A 20,174-nucleotide genomic window follows, 5' to 3' on the forward strand; every position below is an offset into this window, starting at 1 on the left:
CGGTTTAGCTGTGTTGTCTCTTATCTGCTCGTTCCGTCTCTATGCACAGATAGCAGGCTTTACTTTCACAGTGACGGTTGGGTCAATACCAAAACCACAGTAAGACTCCAGCTCATTGTGGAGAGTCTGTACCTCCTCTCCTCTGGATGATATAGATGGCTGTTCCTCATCTTAGATGGAACAAAAGTTCAGCTTACACTATTGCCTCCTACCCTCCCTCCTTTTTAATGTTTTCTTGTAATCTCAGGCCTTGTCTGCACGTACACAGGTAGTTTTATAAACATAGCTTTTCCTATGCGATTTTACCTTTTGTTCACACCCAAATGTCGTTTTAGGTCACTGAAAACTGAGCTTTTATCAAACCGCGGCCAGTGTGAACATTTTTAGAAAGTGTTTTCAGTGTAAACGTGTAGACAGGGAAAACAGAGGCTACGTTCCAAATCTCATGCTTTTTCTTTTTACTCTTAGTACTGCAGCTGCCCTTACAAAGTACGTTGCATGCAATCTGCAGACAATTGGGATATGATGCTACTTCGTCATAACATTGCACCTTGAACTGTAACTTTGCTGTGCAGAGGATTGTGGGTCAGAATAGCCAGATAAGCATGAAGGCTTGCATACTGCAAACTGCGACCGGATGCAGTAGGACATCCTGGTATTTTTGGCACACTGCAGTAAACATGCTTTGTATTGGGACATCTGATGCCTTCAAATGAAAGTCGTGAGCTCGCGTTTACAACGTGGGAAGTCGTGTACACGATATGCTCGGCGTTCAAGTGGTTAAGTCGTGAGAACACCGCTGTTAAGCAGCAGCAATATTAACGTTACTGTCGGTGTCTAGAAGCAACACAGGCTAACAATTTAGCAAGCTAGCAAGCAGGTAACATAATGCAGGGAATGTAAAGGCATAATGAGAGAGGAGAACGATGAGGCCGCTGGGAATATCAACATTTTCCCCAGACATATTATACAATTACAAAGAATTACAATAGACGACTAAAATTACAATATATTAACTTATTATGTACCAAAAATTGAACTTCCATCGCATCCACCATTTCTGACAACGTCAACCAACACGTCACAACTCGTGAACTCGGAGCTTTCGGAAACTTTCCACTTATGACGTCGTGAATATAGCATGAGGGGGGCGTTCATGGACTGTTCTCGTGAACACGGTAAACGAGCACCGATACTAAATGCTTTTCTGGCATATAAATAGTACGGTAGTGTGAGTATTGGGATGCACAGAGAGTTTTGGGCTTGTAATGGGAGCAGCAGCATAAATACATCCATGAGCAGCGGACGTGGGTAGTGCCTAGAAGGGAACCCGCCATTTAGGGAAGGTTAGGCATTGACCTTGAATAGTTAAGGTCATGGTAGGTCGTCGGCCAGCGAGTCTCGCCAACGTTTTTGCAAGTTTTTTGCAGATCTCACATTAAATTTCTCAATTTGCGGTTTACCTTCTAGACACGGTCGCGGACATGGCCAGATAACCTGCTAACAGGCTTTTATAAAAACCATGTTTGTGTGGACAGGTTGAAAAACACTGTTTACAAAAATACCCACGTACATGTGGACTATGCCTCAGTGTTCTTGACCTCATCTCTCTCCATCACTTGCTCCCTCTGTCTCACTTTCTCTCTTTCTTTATCAGCTTTTCCCTATTTTGTTGCTTTTTTAAAAAACTCGTCCTTCCTGCTTGCCATCTCTTCTCTCTCCAATCCCGCCTCTTCCCTTCTCTCTCTCTCTCTTGTTGTGTTAACTCCCCAGCTGAAGCCCTCTCACATCATCTCAGTCATCATGTCCCCAGTGCGGCGCTAACAACAACCAGTAATCACTGTTCTAATTAGCAGTCTCCCATTCAAAGCAGGTCAAAGCCGTGTCCTTGTTCTCTGCCTGCCTCTCAGACCAGCTGCCACCATTCAAATGAGGGCGCGCTGGTTCAGGCCAGACACAATGGGTTTCATCTCATTATGCGCTACATTGAAAATGACTGCAGCATCGTAAACACAGTCTCTGTCCTCTTTGGGAAACGCAGTCAAGTTTTTATTTCAGCTGTCTTTTGACACAGCGTTAGATTCGACAAGAATTTTAAATTTTCTTTTAGTCGCTTACTGAAAATTGTCGGTTTAAAGTCACATTTTAGTCTTTTTGTTTGGTTTTAATCAAGATTCAGTCATTTGAATCCATTTTTAATTTGAATTTTCAGTGTTTTTAGTCATAATTTTCTCAGAAAGTTTCATGATACTGTGATGGATTTTACTGAAGGACATTTCTCCTGGCTGGAAAAATTAAATCTAAATCTAAGCTAGAATGGCACTCGGAGAGTGATGCTCAGGCTGATCGGATTCCTTAAAAAAATTCCTGAATCCGGATCATGATCCGGATCGCCACCAAAATCGAATGGATTGTTTATTGTGCCACACCCCAACCCTCCAAAGAATTTCATTCAAATCCATCGCAAACTTTTGAACTTAAAGGGACTATTTGTAACTTTCAGAAATGCTTCTTAACAGCGACACCTATGGCCGTGAAATCAACGAAAGTCAGCGTCGGGCTCGCGCTTGCTCGCTTACAAACATAGACATGAACAAGCATCGCTCAAAACAGTGAGGCGGCACACGTCAGCTAAAACCACAAGCAGGCAGAGGAGTGGGGACGCCGGCCACACGCGAGCACGCATATGCGAGCGCGGATGTGTCCCGACCCGGTACATTTATACGCTTAAAAAGTTACAAACAGTCCCTTTAAGTATTCCTGCTAACAGACAAACAAACAAACAACAAACGTCAGTGAAAACCTAACCTCCCTCAAGGCCAAAGGCCTTAGCATCCTTTGTCTGCCTGAACTAGGGGTGGGCGATACTGCTAAATTTGGTTTCGATCCGATACCAAATAATACAGGGCCAGAATCCCCAATATCGATACGATACTTTTTATAATTAAAAGCTGTTTATGTACTTTCATGTTTTAGCACCCTCAACCATCACTCAGCTGTGAAATAGCTCCAAACATGCTCCTCTTTCTTCAGCCATCACGTGTCTGTCGGGGTAACTAGTCAGGGTGCACGTCGCTGCATGTGCGCGACACGTTCACATCACAACAGCAGTGAGAAGCAGACGGTACAACAGACCATTGAGTGGGGTGTAGAAGAGAGAAACCTTTTTTGTATCGATCCTATTGACGCTAGAATCGTTCTTCAAAACGAGCCACAGGTATCGGTGGTATTGATATTTTCGGATCGATCCGCCCACCCCGAGTATTTATCGTACTTACTTGTCAGGGCATAATGTGCAGCCGTAATTTGATTTTTTTCATTAAAACATTTTTGTCACAATATAGCCATGAAATTGTCTGTTTTGACATTTATTGAGAAATCTTTAAAACCACAACAGTTTTTATTATATAGAGTATAAAAAGTTATATAATGGTCAACTTATTTCCTGTAAAATGAATTGTAATGAGGTTCTTAACAGGATGCATATTTAACAGCATGTAATTGTTATTTCAGCACAATGTTTTCGTACTCCTTGAGTGGGTGATCATAATTATAGCAATTAGGATCTTTCTCCTTCTCTTTCTTTCTGTCCTCATTGTTTTAGTGTCTATAATGTGTGTGTGAGGGCGTCTGCATGTGTTTTCTGCTGTGTCTGGTTGTTTTTTTGTTTTTTTTTCCAGGCATATGGGCACAAAATCCCAATAATAGCAACACTGTCTGTCACAGTAGGGTGCTTTGTGCATCAGCATGGAGATTATACATCCCTTTATCTTTTATCTGTACCACCGATGTGCATATAATTGTGTGTAATATGTGTGGCATTGCCAGCTGCGGTACTTTCCTGGAACCTCTGACGTAAATCATTTTTGTACAAACACACGTAAAGGTGCTACACAAACTCTCGACCATCTTAGAAAATCACTTCAACACCAGTATCCTACAGTCTGTTCATTTTAAATGGAACATCACGTCTTGGGATTATCACCTAATAACATCTCAGGATAGAGCGTGGGCTGTTGCTTATTGCTTTGGGAGAGACTTCCTCATTTCCACAGATATTGAAACGGTCGGTCAGCAATCACAGAAATGTCGAGACAAGCCTGTTTTTGGTGGCTTTATACGCTCCCAGTGTCATATGTCCCCTTTAAATAAAAGACATTCACTCTCAATTAGTAATCAAAGTAGGTTTGCTCTGTCGGCGCAGGCTGATATCACAGCAGGACAAACTGCTGGTCACTGCTGCTACTCCCATTCAACGCTGACAGATCTGCAGTCACTGATAGAGGTCGACTCTGACCAACACATTCTCACAGCTTTTCAGGAAATAGTCACAAAATTTAATATATTTGTTTTGTGTACATAGACACTAATTTCCCCTTTTGTTTCGTGATGCTCAGTACGACTTTCAACAACGTATTTTTCGTGCGTTTTGTCGCACAACACACGACACGTGTCAATTTCCGTTCCCGTTTTTTCAAAATAAAACTACTTAGGAAAAGATCGACTTGACAAGGGGTGGGATTGTAATAGGAAGATGATAGTAGTGACGGGGTGGCGTTGAGCTCACTGGCAGATTAAGAAGGTAGGATCAGATATGAGACATTTTTATTGAGTTCTGTGATTTGGTTCCTCTGTTCTGTTTGTTAGTCCGATGTTTTTTGACCCATCCATCCACCCAGACCTCCTCTCGAAACGGCGTTCGCCGCTCTTTATACTTCCTGGTTCACAAATTACGTGGATTACATACAAATTGATTTTGTGCTGACTATCATGAAAACAAAAAAAGTTAAATTTGTCTATGTCTATGTACATGAATCAATATATTACATTTTGTGACTAACTGCTGTGCGACTGGGCTGATCTGACAGTGGGATGGTTAGGAACTGGTCTGGTGGTCCACTTAGCGTGTGTGTGTGTGTGAGGGTAAAATGAGTACTAATTCAGATGCTTTGCATGTCTGTCAAGATCACTGATGCAGGCCAGGGTTATTATAGTAAACTAAAACGTAAAAAATATTGTTATTCAACTGTAACTAAATAAAAACTATATCCTTAAAGAAAAAAATAACCAAACTGAAACGATTTTGCCTCAGTAAAAAAACTAATACAAATAAATTAAAATGAATTAAATATTATTTCCGTTTTCGTTTTTTAGCTATTATAGATCACCACCAAAAAAAAGCAGGCGGCATGAATTTCCGTTAACTCTCGTCAAATTGAAACACAGAAACTGAACGGACTTGACCTTCCAGGAGATGGCGCTATGACGCAATTGTTTCACTAAAGAAGTACAAAGATTAAACATTAAACATTATGGCCATTCCTACACAATTCTCCAAACATGTATTCTGTATTTCTATATAGCTAGATACCTCTGAGACATTATAGCTGGTCCTAACAAAAACTAGAACTACTGTAAACTAAAACTGGATATATAAAAGTTAAACCTTTCTGAAAAACTGCAACTGAACTAAAACTAGCAAGCACTCTGAAAACTAAAACTAAAATGAAATAAAAACTAATTGAAAATTCAAAACCATTATCATCTTGATGCAGACCACAACCAACCTCTTCCTCCACAGTTTGGTTGTTAAAGCTAAAAACTCTCTTATGATAGTCAGTAACTAATGCAGGGTCTTTTTGCAGTACTCAGCAGAGCACTAATGGATATTTTAAAACTTTTCATGCCTTACTTATTAATGCTTACATGTGCCATTACGTGGGTGCTTTTATCTAAAGTATACCATAAGTGCATTTTATAATGCATGGCCCATGTGGGCACGGACCTGCTGTACTGCTGCCATGCTCTGCAGGTGATTTAAATAGGGAAAAGGTTGTGCCGTGTGCCAATGAAGACAAAGGACAGCACAGAGACTAGATAGACAAAGAGAGGAGGGAGATAACGAGGGACAGGTGAATCTCATCAGGGCGGGGCAGACAATCACACAGGCGGGAAACAAACAAAGGCAGGAAGTAAAACACAACAAGACACAAGAGGAGAGGACTTTCAAACTAAAACAGGAAACCAACTATAACAAAAACCCAAGGACCATGACAGTGGAGTACCGCTGTAGTTCACCGGAACGACGACGCGTCACCACTTTTTTTCCTCCAAGTTAGGAAATAGAATATTTATTATTCTCATAATCTGGTTGAAATTCATGAAAAATGTTTTAAGCAATCACCAAGTGTGCTTTGGTCGAACTCAACTGTAATTTCACAAAGTTTAATGTGGAAAAATGCTGAATCTATAGTTGTTGTTCCCCACACCACCCCCCGCTCTCTCTCTGAAGGAAAGAGGCGGGGTCATGCGTCATCAACGCGTCATCAGTTACACCGCGCATGTGTTATACCCTGAGGTCTCAATGTTCTGGCTGATCGGAATCCTTAAAAAAATTCCTGAAGCCAGATCATGATCCGGATCGCCACCAAAATCTAATGGATTGTTCGTTGTGCCACACCCCACCCCCTTTTATTCAAATCCATTGTGGACTTTTGGAGTAATCCTGCTAACGGACAAAGAAACAAACCAACAAACCAACACCGGTGAAAACATAACCTCCTTCCTAGGCCTTTGGCCTTGGTGGAGGTAAAAATAGGTCTATGCATATTGGTCATCAATCATGACTTTACAATTGGACTAATACATTTTGGATAGCATCCAATAACTGTTTCAACATTGCATAAAAAAGTTTCAATTGCATCCTCATTACCGCAGTACATTTTGGGAAGCATCTGTGAGCTCGGCCAACATCAGACACCTGCAGCAGAGATCATTTAAATGATCACTTATGTGACATTGGCTGGTCAGTTCTGCAGAAATTCCCAGGTAATTATCATAAATACAAACTGCTTTAATGGACTCACAATAGAGCCAGAGCTGCTGCATTGAACATTTCATGGGCTACAAATGGCAAAAGTTGAGTAAACACCTCTAGCACTAATTACTATGTTGAGATAAAATGTAATTTTGACAAATTATGCTTGCTGTGCTCTTTTACACCACATAAAAGCGCGCGTATAGCATTTTTTGGTGATCAGCCAATGACACCATTACGAAATTCGACAACTGCAATTGACCCTATCCGTGCATCTTACACATCACGTCTGTGCCAGGTCTGCTTTGTGTGACATCAGGGTTTTATCTCACTGCAGTGCTCCTCACCCAAACAAACACAGCGTTTTGTATTCATGACACAGCCTGAGCACAGGGCACAGAGTTCCAGCTCATATCTTACACCTACACTCGCTCACACACTTTTCCTGTAGATCAGCTCTTTGTCTGTCTGGTGACTTCCTCTCTTTTTTTCCAACCCCTTTTCTGCATGCCCTTTCCCAGGTTACTTTGCAATTTTAATCAGCCGTGCCCCATAGCGATACGACCAAATTATACCATTATACCATGATTGTAAATTATCATATTAATGGAGTAATTTGATTGAATTGACCTCAACCTCGGTCTCTATCTCTCTCTCTCTCTCTCTCTCTCTCTCTCTCTCTGTCTTGCTCTGTGTGTGTGTGTGTGTGTGTGTGTGTGTGTGTGTGTGTCTAAGAGCATGGCTTGTTCCGTAGCCCCTAACTGTCCGTGACCTAAAAAGCTTGATAATTGCAGGTGAGGGAGGACACAGCAGCTGTTCCCCCAGATCTACTACCCTCCTATCTGAACTGCAGCGTGACAAAAATCAGCCACAACGCCTCCAAGCTCACCTGCATAACAACAACGTTTTATGTTTTATTACATTATATTTACCTGTCTGCCATTTCAGAAACCCGTCCAGTATAGCATCCCAAAAAAATTTGCATTTACATTTTAAAGGAAATTTAGTTTACTTGTATGTTTGAAATAACCATGATGTGTATGCTCTTGTTCTGTTTTGTGATATCTAGCGGCGAGGTGAGGAGATTGCAACCAAGTGAAGCCTCTCCTGTGTGCCAAACGTGTTGGAGAGTATGTGGGAAGTGAGTAGTGAAGCAAGAGAGAGAGAGAATGGCGGCGACGAAAGGAGAGAGTAACGTTATCAACTCCGGCCCGAGCAGGAAAAGTTAACGGAGCTTTGGTTTGTCTGTTCTCGGCTACTGTAGAAACATGGCGGTGCAACATGGAGGACTCCGTGAAGAGGACCAGCTCCCTGTGTAGATATAAAGGACTCATTCTAAAGTAACAGAAACAAAACAATTCTTAGTTTAAGGTGATTACACACAAATGAAAGCATAGTTATTAATATTATATTCCATTTATCCCGACAGAGCCCCCTAATTCATACACATTGGTCCTTTAAATAAAGGTTAAAAAAAAAAATTGGACAGGACATGTATTAGTGTTGGTGGGAGTGCCATAATGCATCATTTAAATGTACATTTAATAAAACACTCTATAATAGCTTTTTAAGAATGTATAAGTTTAATGTTAAAGTCTATAATTATTCTGGCAGCACACCCCAGATTGATATATATCAATTTAGAATCATAATCTTAAAGGGAAAGTCCGTCTGCAAATGAGAAAGTCAACTGAATTTACTATCCGTTATATTCACGCTGTTAACAAGACACTGTTGGGGAAGGTTTATGTTCCGTGCACTTTGTTCGAGGTCACAGAGTTCGAACATTAATATGAGAAAATCATGATGTACCTCCACACCAGAGGGAGGCAATGTGGTGCTGCTTGAATCAGGCTGCTCCACTCCCTTTTCTCTCTCCTCCCTCCCTCCTTCCCTCCTTCTCTCCTCCCTCCCTCGCTCGCCTCTCTTCAGTGATCACAGCAGTACTGCAGAGAGACATGCCAGCCACTTTGATCATCGCACCAGGGGAGAGAGAGAGAGAGAGAGAGAGAGAGAGAGAGAAGGAGAGAGAGAGAGAGAGAGAAGGAGGGATAGAGAAAGAGGGAGCGCATAGAGACAGGGTATCATGCAGCAGGACATCGAGGCTGATGTTGAATTTGACATTTATTCTACAGCTGGCTAATGGAGAGCTAACGGAGATAGAGAGGAAGTGAAGACATAGGTAGAGAGAAAGCGATAGAGTGAACAAGAGCATGGCAGAAAAAAAATAAGTGGATGAAAGAGTCATTCGAAAAAGAAGAAAAAAAGTAGAGAAAGACAAAGGACAGAGTGTTCATTGTACAGTATGCTTTGCCCATGGGTTAAAAAGTGCGTAACAGTATAAATAAAGCCCACCAACGTGTTGCGGTACAAACTGTTTGCACCCTGAGGAAGTCTTTGGCCGTGCTGCATTGTGCTGTTGCAGTTTCTACCAACGAGATCAAGATGTTTTTATGTTCTCTTTGAGAACGTGTTGTGCAGTATGGGATGGTGACGGCGAGCCTATAGTCATTATGATGTGTGCGTGTGACGACGTTGCGTGCTGTGAACGCTACTCCACTAGAACGTGGACGTGTTATCATAGTGAAGTCCCACTGGAATCAGAATAATTATCACATTTTGAAGTAAAAAAAATAATCTGAGCTCAGAAATGCACCTGGGCCGGTGTGTTTGTGTTTGAGTGACAGCTGACCCAGCTGGGGGCTGATATGATGTAAACACACTTGTTGGTAAGTGCAGTTTACAAGCCAAGGAAAGAGTTAGCAGTGGTTTTGAAGAATAAGGACGAGAACATTCAGCATCTTAACTGAACAATCCTAGCATTTGACAATACATTTTCAAGCTGATCAATATGCTAAAGATAAATAAACTAAATTATATATATACATATATCCTGCAAAATGAATGTTAGCAGTGCACTTTTACTTCCCAAGCAAAAAAGCAAATGTAGGTTGGACTGATGGTGAAGAAAACACCGAGGCTTGCGAGTTAGCGGGCCTCGTGCAGCAACATTCTCTTAAATCTCTCTTATATTTCTTCTTAATTTTCTCTTAAGAGAAATCAACTCCAGATGCACCAAACATTCTTAACCATCCAAATCTGCTCTTACCGATTGTTTATTATTAGCATAGGTAACGCCTCGTAAACAATATATAAGGGCCGGCCGGTGTTGTACGTGTGGAAATACTCCGGTACATCGCCAAGAATGCCACCAAAAAAAGACTGTAAGAAGAAGAAGAACTTCAGCTGTAGGGAAACTGTTGAATAAACTTAAACAATATAAACATGTGATTTTGCAGAGCGTAGGTACTAACGTTACAGGAAAATCAAAAAGCATCTAAGAGCCGTATGTGAATCAGAAGCTGAATGCACGCAATGTCATCCAAGGGGTTTTTATAGTCTTATTTAGGATCATTAGTATTTCTTCGATAATCCAATCATTATAACTACTCTAAAATATAATCATCTACATTTTATTATATGATATTCATGTTTGTTTTTTTAATGATCATCAAATTTAAAAGTTTCTTTGCATTGGACCAACAATTTGTGGACTGTGAAAACAAGATGGGTTTTTCTTTCTTATCTTGGTAAGAGTGCTCTCAAACCACTCATTACATTTTCTCTTACACAAATAAGAAAACATCGGTGAATCCCAGAAATCAAATAAGAACAAATTGTGGATATAAAAAAAAATAAGCGGGAAATTTGTTATTGTATCGTTTTGGATCCCAGAAACTCCCTTAATGGTCTTCTCTTCCACAGACATTTTCCACATCTAGAAAAAAAAAAAAAAAAACTTCCTGGCAACCACCGCGTTTTTCTTTGACAGTTTGTTGGAAAACCACACGGGGAACTTCCTGGCAAACTTCAGTCATATTTACACAAAGTTTAAATTTTAGACCCTTCCTTCTTTCGCGTTGTTAGTCATTCTTGAATCACCTGTTATACCCACAATGCTTTGAGAGGCGATTCATTTGAGTCCCGAAAAGGAAGAGGTGAACTTTGTTTAATTTGGCTAAGCTTTGTGTCTTTACCATCAGACCTTTTCAAGACGGGTTCTTTAGTCTTTCAATGGGTTAAATAAATGACAGTACCCAGTTGCTAAAATGCCTCAAATCTGAATGTAGTCTGCTCCTTCTCTGGTCTAATTGGACTCTGTGTTTTTTAACCCACACACGATACAACAAACACTCTTTCTGTTCCCTACGGGGGGGTTCAATTTTTATTCGTCATCAGGACTTGATGCATCCAAGTTCAGAATCATTCAGTTTTGGCACCTTGAAAGACATTACGCTTTTTTTTTAAATTCTCATTTACAACAACACAACGCAAAAACCAAAGAACAAGAAAAAATGAGACAAAGAAAAAGAGACTAAGGCTGTGTGAGAGTTCAAAGGAACCGAGTAAAATAAAATAAAATGAAAAGGCAAGATAAGATTTTCTTCTGTTAAAAAAAAAAAAAAAGCCTTGATACGTTCTCCAAAGTTTGTTCTTTTTGTTTCAAGCGTAATGAAGCCCCATCCCAAAATTACCCACTCGAAAAAATAAGAAAAGAAAAATTGAAATAGACACAGTACTGTAACATTAATTTCTACTTGTCACCCCCACTGCCCTTAACATGGTATCATTGTTCAATTGTTCAAAACATAGGTTCCTTAAAAGCAGATCGGATGATTTTGATTAGCATGCATGTAAATTCTTAATTTTTTGGAGTCACTTAGCTTCACCTCGCTGGTAGCCATGTTCTCTCACGCACTACTTTGTGTCTTTGGCAGTAGTGACGTCTCATTGTCCACAGTCTTCTTCAAGTTTGCTGAGAGATCCTCCATTACCCAGAGTTCTCTCTTCGCTCCGCCCCTTTATGGAGCAAAAAAAAAAAAGTGAGGTCAACTTTTCACCTCGAGTTGACCCTGAACGAAGATGGCTGCCAGGGTTTCGGCGGAAGGCCAAAAGATTTTTTGTTGTCGTTGTAAAATAATGTGATAATGTGTCTTAATACTAACCAGTTTATCAAGTAGCCTCTGCCCGTCAAATGAGCCAGTCACAGAGAATCCTCAGTCTTGGTTTTAGTTTCCACGATGACTTGATTTAGTTTCACTTGTAAGTTACTTTTTCTTTTTTTTCCTTGTTGATATTTTTGCGCCAGGGAAGTCTAGTCATGATTTATTAACATATATATTCATATATTTATATATAATCAATACATATATTAACTTATGTTTTTTTTTTTTTCCTTTTTTTGCGGCCTCAATTGCTCTCTGCTAAAATCCCACACCGCAAATGGTTCACAGTATTAATGCGAATAAAGAATGAAATCAAGAAGATACAGCAACTAAAGAAAGGAGTGGGGTTTAAGGGAGGTTAAGGTGTGTGTGTGTGTGTGTGTGTGTGTGTGTGTGTGTGTTGGGGGGCTTGTGGGATGGTAGTGTGAGGGCGGGATCATAGGCGGGGCCGAGGGGGTCGACTACGCCCCCCTTTTCGTCAGACTGAGGAAGAGTAAAAAATATAAAGTTCACCTTTTAACGGGCAGTCTGGCCCAGCCCACCACTCCACGGATCCACAGCCCCGAGACAGACAACCACCGGCCACCCCCACCCCCCCACCCAGCTCCTCTTTCCCCATCCTCCCCCTCAAATCTTTACAAACATGTTCAAAACTCATTAAACAATGGTGGATGGGAAAATCATGCATGTTTCTTTTTTATGCATTTTTCTCTGTTTCCTTTTTTGTTAAAACAGAAAGTGATCATCTGAGGTGCTGTGAAGCGCTCAGAGCTTCACCTCACTCCATCTATCCATTTAAGCCCCCTTCTCTTCCTCCTGCCGCTTCCTTACACCGTCATCTGTCTTTTGCCGCCTCCCCCCAAATTCCCCTCTGATTTGTTTTTAAGTGTCTGAGGTCCCTCTGTCAGTTTCATACAGGTGTGGTGCGTCGGTTGGCGCCAGTGCCTGAGTCTTTCAGGTCCTTCTGGATGCAGTTGTGGACCTGCAGGAAGTTGTGGTCCCTCTCCGTGGAGTTATAGGTGGCTGTCGGGGTGCCCGTTTGGCCCTTGGGCAGCGTGTACATGGACAGCTCGGTGGAGGGCAGCGCCCCGAAGGCCTTCAGGCCCACCGGCGATGCCTCGCGGGAGTGCGAGGGATCCGTGGAGCGGGACGAAGAGCGTGAGCGGCGTCGATAGCGGTAGCGGTAGCTGGGGATGCGCGTGATGGCCGCACCTTGGAGGTAGTCGGCGGCTCGCGCCCCCACGCGCAGCTCCCGATGGCGGTCGATGAACATGTGCACGGCCAGCACGCCCACCATTTCCGCCATGATGAAGGAGAGGGCGCCGAAGTAGAAGGACCAGCCGTAGGAGTAGCTGTTCTTCTTGGAGTCGCTTTTGGAAGGGTCCCCAGCGTTGGCTGATATGTACACAATGATTCCTATGATGTTGCTCAGGCCTGGGACAGGAGACAAGGGAGAGAGATTCATAGTAAAATACAGCCAAACTGTTACTCAAGTAGGCCCACACAATAAACAACCAAAGTCATCACGGCTATTATGTTAGTCAGCTCACAAAATATATAGAAACCAAAGATAAAGAGTCATTAAAATCCAGCTCTCTTGTTTCTAGTGAACAGACCTGCCTTATTCTTTACAGAAAATTCCTAAAACAAGTTTATTTCTTTTGAAAACAGGTAATATTCTTGAACTTAATTTGACATGAAATAAGTATAATTGACTCAATAATCAATAGTTTTGGTCTTAGTTGGCTTCTTTCTAAGAAACTTATGAGCACATCTCTGGTAAACACTCAGCCCAGTCACACAGCAGTTTGTGAAATAGTCACAAAATTGAATGTATTGATTCGTGTACATAGACATGAATTTCGAATTTTTTTCGTGATGGTCAGCACGAAATCAATTTGTATGTAATCCTCATAATTGTGAACTGTGAAGTATAAAGAGCGGCGAATGCAGCGCAGGGAGGACGTTGGGTTGGATGTGTGGGTAAAAAACACCAGACTTTCGCACAAGAGACCGCTGTTTTTGTCAAGTCAAATTTTATATATTTTTCACGTAACGTCCGTACTTAAGTTACAGCACTTCCGGCGTTATTTAAACCAAAACTGCGAAAATGTCCTAAACCTAACTAAGTAGTTTTGTTGCCTAAACCTTACCAAGTCGATCTTTTCCTAAACCTAAGTAGTTTTGTTGCCTAAGCCTAACCAAGTCGATCTTTTCCTAAACCTAACTAAGTTTTATTTTGAAAAGACTGGAGTGGGAATTGACATGTGCGTCACGTGTCGCTGGACATTTGTAGGAAACGCACAAAAAAATACGTCGTTGAAAGTCGTGCTGAGCGTCTATGTACACGAATCAAATAGATTCAATTTCGTGAGTATTTCAGGAACTGCCGTGAGACTTTGTTGAAACACCAGATTTAAAGTGGTGCTTTTGTGTGATTCTTTGTGGAAAACTCAGTTGTACAGATCTGTCCATTAAATCAACTAAAAGATACTCTAAAAATAAGATTAAAAAAAGTTTTCACTTGTAATAAATTAAAACAAAATCTGCCAACGGAATAGGTGAAAATTCTCTTGGTAAGATTTCTCCAAATAAGATGTAATATTTCGGCCTTTCAAGATAAAAAGAGTTGGGGGACTCATTTAGAGGTATATTTCACTAGAATTAGGACGTGTGTGTCACAATAAGTCTGTAATGCTAAAAGAAAATAGTATTTTGTCACAACATATTCAACATGCAATGTCTAAAAACAAGTCACTGAAATGTAACTTGTCAGGTGATTGTGTCTTATATTAAGTGCACGAAATATTTTGACTTAGCAGAATGATTATAACATAACTTTTTATTATCGATTGACATTTTTATGTTCAAACGTTCCTGACTCGTTTACAGTCAAGTTTTTTTTATTGTTGTCCACCAAGTCAAGTAGCCAAATGGCTGTCAGACAGAGAAGATGAAGACAGCTGATGAATGATGGTGATAAATTAATAACTTATTACGTCGGTGTGTGAATGTGAATAGAATCTGACCACATGTTTCCAAAAGCTGGATTTCAACTTCAAGTGTCTCTCTCTTTCTTTCTGTTTTCCCCGTAGCTCTGTCTCCGTCTCTTTGAGATGCAAACTGGGGCAGATTCAGCCTTACATTTCTTTCTTATTTTATATCTGAATAGATTTCTCTGCATCTCTGTAGTTCACCCTCCCCAGCCTTCCCTGCCTCCAACGATGTTCAAATTCACTCCTTCACTTCTCTCCATCTCTCTTTTCCTTTTTCTCCCTCCTCCCTGATCATCTGTCATTCTTGTCATACATCATCCAGAAATAAACACACGACAGACAGACAGAAGGACAAGTATGCAGATAAAACAGTGAAAACAATGGCGTACAGAGACACGGAGAAGCAGACTGAGGTGTGAGGACTGCGAGGGCCTGATTGAGATGGATCAGAGCAGAAGAGTATCAGGGACACCTTATTTTTAGAGTGTAATCCCAGTGGCCTCCTCTTAGCCTAGCAACAGGGCGAGAGAGACAGACACAGACAGCGAGAAAGAGAGAGAAACAGAGAGAACTGCATCTCTCACTTCTGACTTGGAGGGGAACTAGTTATCTAGTGCAGCACAGTAGGCCATGGCCTAGAACCAGAGTACAAACACACACATGCACACACAAACACACACAAAAATGCTCAACCTGCGCTATCTTTGTCTCCCTAGCTTCGTCCTGAGGCGATTGTTGTGTAGTACACACACATCAGACGCAACGCAACACATCCCGGCGGTCAGCGAGCGCCATCGTGGCTTCTGTTGTCTCCAAAGCAGGACATTTTCATTTTCAGCTGCTCCACAGCTCAAGACGTGTGTCTATGGCAACCCGTTTTAACATTTAATAGCTGGACTGGATATTCTATTATAGGGATATCTGCAACGTCATTTTGCCTAGTTAAAACTCTAATTCAACATATCCCTAATTCTATTTTGACTCGGCAAAACTCCAACTTTAGATATTCGTAATTACATTTTGACCGGTACAATTCAAACAAGGCAAAGCTCTCGATTTACCGGTCCATCTACGTTCCAACCCTCACTTTCGGTCATGAGCTTTGGGTAGTGACCGAAAGAATGAGATCGCGGCTACAAGCGGCCGAAATGAGCTTCCTCCGTAGGTTTGCTGGGCTCGGCCTTAGAGAGAGGGTGAGGAGCTTGGACATCCGGAGGGAGCTCGGAGTAGAGCCGCTGCTCCTTCGCGTCAAAAGGGACCAGCTGAGGCGGTTTGGCGCATCTGATCAGGACGCCTCCCTTTGGAGGTTTTCCGGGCACGTCCAACTGGTAAGAGGCCCCGGGGTAGACCCAGATCACACTGGAGAGATTATATATCTGGTCTGGCCTGGTAACGTTGGAAAACGTTGCTGAGGAGAGGGACGTCTGGAATTCCCTGCCTAGCCTTGTGCCCCTGCGACCAGGCCCCGAATAAGCGGAAGAAAATGGATGGATGGATGAAATTCAAACTACTTTACTCTACGTTTGTCATCACATATATCTACAATTCAGCTGCGCATATCTGTAATTCACATTGCAGATATCCGCAACTGAATTATGACTAGTCGTAATTCCAGTTCAAGATATCTTTAATTCCCGTCAGTTGAAGATATCTACATTGTCCTTTTTAAAATTACATTTTGACTGAACAGAATGATGCTGTAGATATCTCAAACCGGAGTTACAGATAGTCAAAATGTAATTACAGATATCTAGAATTAGAGTTTTGACTAGGCGAAATGACGTTGCAGATATCTGTGATTACGTCAGAAGGGGGCGGGATGGGACGCGAGGCGGAAGCTATTCAAACATACTATACTATATACTATGGGTTTATAAAGTGTGTATGGAGACAATAGATCTATAATATGCAGCAAATTTTGACCAAAACTCTCTAGCTAACAAAGCTCTCGTTCGCCACACATCGTTTGTGTTTTAACAACGTTTCGCTCATGTTCCGCCCTTAGCTGACTCTCACGCCATTAGCACTACTTCACTTCGCTCCGACCGTCAAATAACGCTGCGGGTGGGTTTACATTGGAGATAGTTGAAAGCCCGGTTCGTCACATACTGTTGCTAAAGGGTGCCTCCGTGTGTTGGTTTCCAATGTCGAGAGGGGGCTGACCAAACGGTGGTAAATGACGAGTTGGGAGTTGGAACGGGCTGTACTGACACCAGTTACGTAACAAACATAGTTATTTTACGTAAGAAACATAAATATTTTAACCCAAACCATGTTTTCCTAAACCTAACCAAGTAGTTTTGTTGTGTAAGTAAACCCTAAAACTAAGTAAACCTTTGTTGGAAGTTTATTTTGAAAATCGTAGCAAGCGGAAACTAACATGCCATCCCTGACATGTCCAAAAGTGATGCTAGAGGGTTACCTAGAGCATCATAGTTTGAAGCGTAGGCCCACTAACTAAGTGGCGGTATTTGTCAAGTTGGGAGTGAGAATGTGTCGGTTGCTCATAATGACGAACCAACTTACAATTATCACAGGAGTCTGAAGTTCCCCTCAGCTCTACAACGTTTAGCCCCTTTTAGCTAATTTGTTTTGGTTTTATGGCCTGAAACTGGTTCACTCTCACCACTCTCATAACGGTGTTTTTGGCCATAGCTGCTGTTCACTCTGTACACCCCCTGCCCTGCACCAATGTGAACATAGTAGAGCATTTATCAGCTAAGAAGTGCAAACATTCTAACTAACGTTAGCCCTGTTAACTTTATTAGGTGACAGCCGATATGTCAGTGTTGTTACAGCTTGTTGCGGCGCTCTGAAATGGCCCCAAAATCAATGATAGCAGGTTTACAGATAACATCTTTGTATTGTCATCTGTCCAATCCTGAATCCGTTTCCATCCATTCATTTGACAGAACCCAAAGATGAATATGTTGATTCCAAGAGAAAATTGATTTTCTGAAGATGCCCTCCATCACTTCTCCTAAAGTACATCCAATATACGTCTACCACCTCTTTCTTGTCTTCTGTTTCGTCCTTACTTTCATCCATTCTTCCTTCCTCTTTTTTTCAATTTTACTCCCTCCAATTTCTTACCTCATCTGCCTCTCTCACTTTCACCTTGACCTCACCTCCTGCCATCCTCTCCCACTCCCCCTCCTTGCCCTCCTTCCTCTCCTTCCCCTTCGTACCTGCGGAGACGAAGAGGATGCCGGCGCTGAGGATGATGTTGTGGCGTGACTTGTAGAACTCGCTGGCGGCGATGCACAGCCCCCCCATGAAGAGCAGGATCACACTCATGATGGGGAAGATACTGGAGGCTCGTACAGCGCCTGGACACACACACACACACACACACACACACACACACACACACACACACACACACACACACACACACACACACACACACACACACACACACACACACACACACAAATCATGGTTATTGTCATATTTGTCACCACTGGTCACATGCTAAAGATATTATTATTATTATTACAAACAGTATGGATTACCAAATGAACCTGACAGACCTTTAGATTATTAATGATAAATTGCCACCAGGCCTGTCCCAGCCACCTTGGAGTACTTCTATAAAATGGCACCCGATTTGACTGTTATCAGGTCATTAAATAGACGTTATCAGTCACTATAAGCACCATAGATGTTGGTCATTAGGGACCTACTACGCCTACTATGTTGTAAAAGTGAAAGTGAAACTTAAAAGCAACACGTTCAAGTTGTAAAACTGAATGAAACGTTGAACACAAACAAAAACAACTTCTTTAGGTTTAGGCAATAAAACTACAACTTCTTAAGTTCTTTATGTTTGGGCAACAAAAAAATCACTTAGTTAAAGGGACTGTTTGTAACTTTTTAAGTGTATAAATGTAGCGGGTCGGGACACATGCGCGTTCGCATATGCGCGCTCGAGTGTGGCTGTGTCTCTCCTCCTCTGCCTGCTCTCCTTCACTCAAACAGAGCGCGCGTTCTCAAGTACTCGCTCCACCTCTACTAGACGTGAACGCGCGCTCACTCCACACTGCAGAAGAGTTAGTTTAGCTCTGAGAATATCTAGTGAATGTACAGTGGACGTTTGTGCAGAAATAAATGCTGCAGCTCCTCCAGACCAACAGAGGTTTCCCGTGTCTTGTGAAGTGACGGGGCTCCTCAAAGAGTTACGTTATCGTCTCGTTACCGACCGGGTGCCGGTGTCTTCGGCTGCCGACTGCGGTCGGGAGGCGATAACGTAACTCGTTGAGGAGCCCCGCTGCTGAAGCCTGTGCTGAGGCAGGAAAAGCCAACACAAGGATCGGCATTGATTCATGGAGAGACCTTTGTCTGGTCAGCTAACATTACTGCCAAGCAGCTGAAATATAGAGTGATATTGTGTTTTTAGCTGACGTGTGTCGCCTCACTGTTTTGAGCGATGCTCGTTCATGTCTATTTAGAGCGAGCAAGCGCAAGCTCGACGCTGACTTTCGTTGATTTCAAGGCCACAGGTGTCGCTGTTAACAAGCAATTCTGAAAGTTACAAATAGTCCCTTTAAGTTAAGGGAAAAACACCGTGTTTTGGGTTAAAATAACTACGAACACAAACACAACTACACAGGATGCAAACTTATGGAGTTTCACACTGTCTATACTACAGCGCCTGACTTCCACTTCTGCTCCTGTCAAGCTACGGTGGCTAGAAGTCGCTGTTGTGTTTTATACCATCTTTTTCGGTGATCTGCCATGTGAATAGATGATAAAACCTACTAGTGGGTGTAGTAGGCGCCTACTGACCCACATTTATGGTGCTTATAGCGACTGATAAAGCCTATTTAATAGCCTGACAACAGTCTAATCGGCTGTAAATGGTCAGCATTTAAAGAGAATATACTCTGCATTATATTATTCTGCACCTTGACTTCTTTTTCTGTATTATTATATTTACTTTGTGCACCTTTTGTCTTCCTTTTCTATCTGTATCAAAGATCTCTCCTCCATTGTGCGGCGTGTCCGTCTCCTTCTCCTTCTATCAGGCTCTATCACTCCATCTCTCCATCTGTCTCTGTCCTCCTCTCCCTCCCCTATCAAGTCTGTCCATCAGCTGTCTGTCTGTTTGCCCTCTGCGTGGCTGATTTGCTGATTGGCCTCGGGGTTGTCATGGTGCTGCCGTGGTCACGGAGCTCGATCTAGTTTCTGAGGTGACCAATGTCACATTCCTGAACTTTTCATGCCGATAGTTTCCCCGCATAATTCTGCTTCCCTTTGTTGATAATTATTCTTCCTTTTAATCCTGACTTTTGTTCCCTTTCTCATTCTTTGCAAAAACACAAATTAATGAGTAAAACAAATAAATTATTAAAG

At 42.0% G+C, this 20,174-nt stretch overlaps 1 protein-coding gene across 1 annotated transcript in view; it reads right to left on the reverse strand.

Moving 5' to 3' along the window:
* Window positions 1-11,271: 11,271 nt before the first annotated feature.
* Window positions 11,272-20,174, reverse strand: part of cacng2b (calcium channel, voltage-dependent, gamma subunit 2b) — a 74,618-nt gene continuing 65,715 nt past the window's right edge. Inside the window, exons 3-4 of the mRNA XM_074630892.1 lie at window positions 18,008-18,148; window positions 11,272-13,257 (exon numbers count right to left, since the gene is read on the reverse strand). Coding sequence (XP_074486993.1) covers window positions 12,734-13,257; window positions 18,008-18,148 — 665 coding nt within the window. The 3' untranslated portion in view covers window positions 11,272-12,733. The remainder of the gene's footprint in view (window positions 13,258-18,007; window positions 18,149-20,174) is intronic.

The sequence above is a fragment of the Sebastes fasciatus genome, chromosome 3, assembly GCF_043250625.1.
Source record: "Sebastes fasciatus isolate fSebFas1 chromosome 3, fSebFas1.pri, whole genome shotgun sequence".
NCBI lineage: Eukaryota > Metazoa > Chordata > Actinopteri > Perciformes > Sebastidae > Sebastes > Sebastes fasciatus.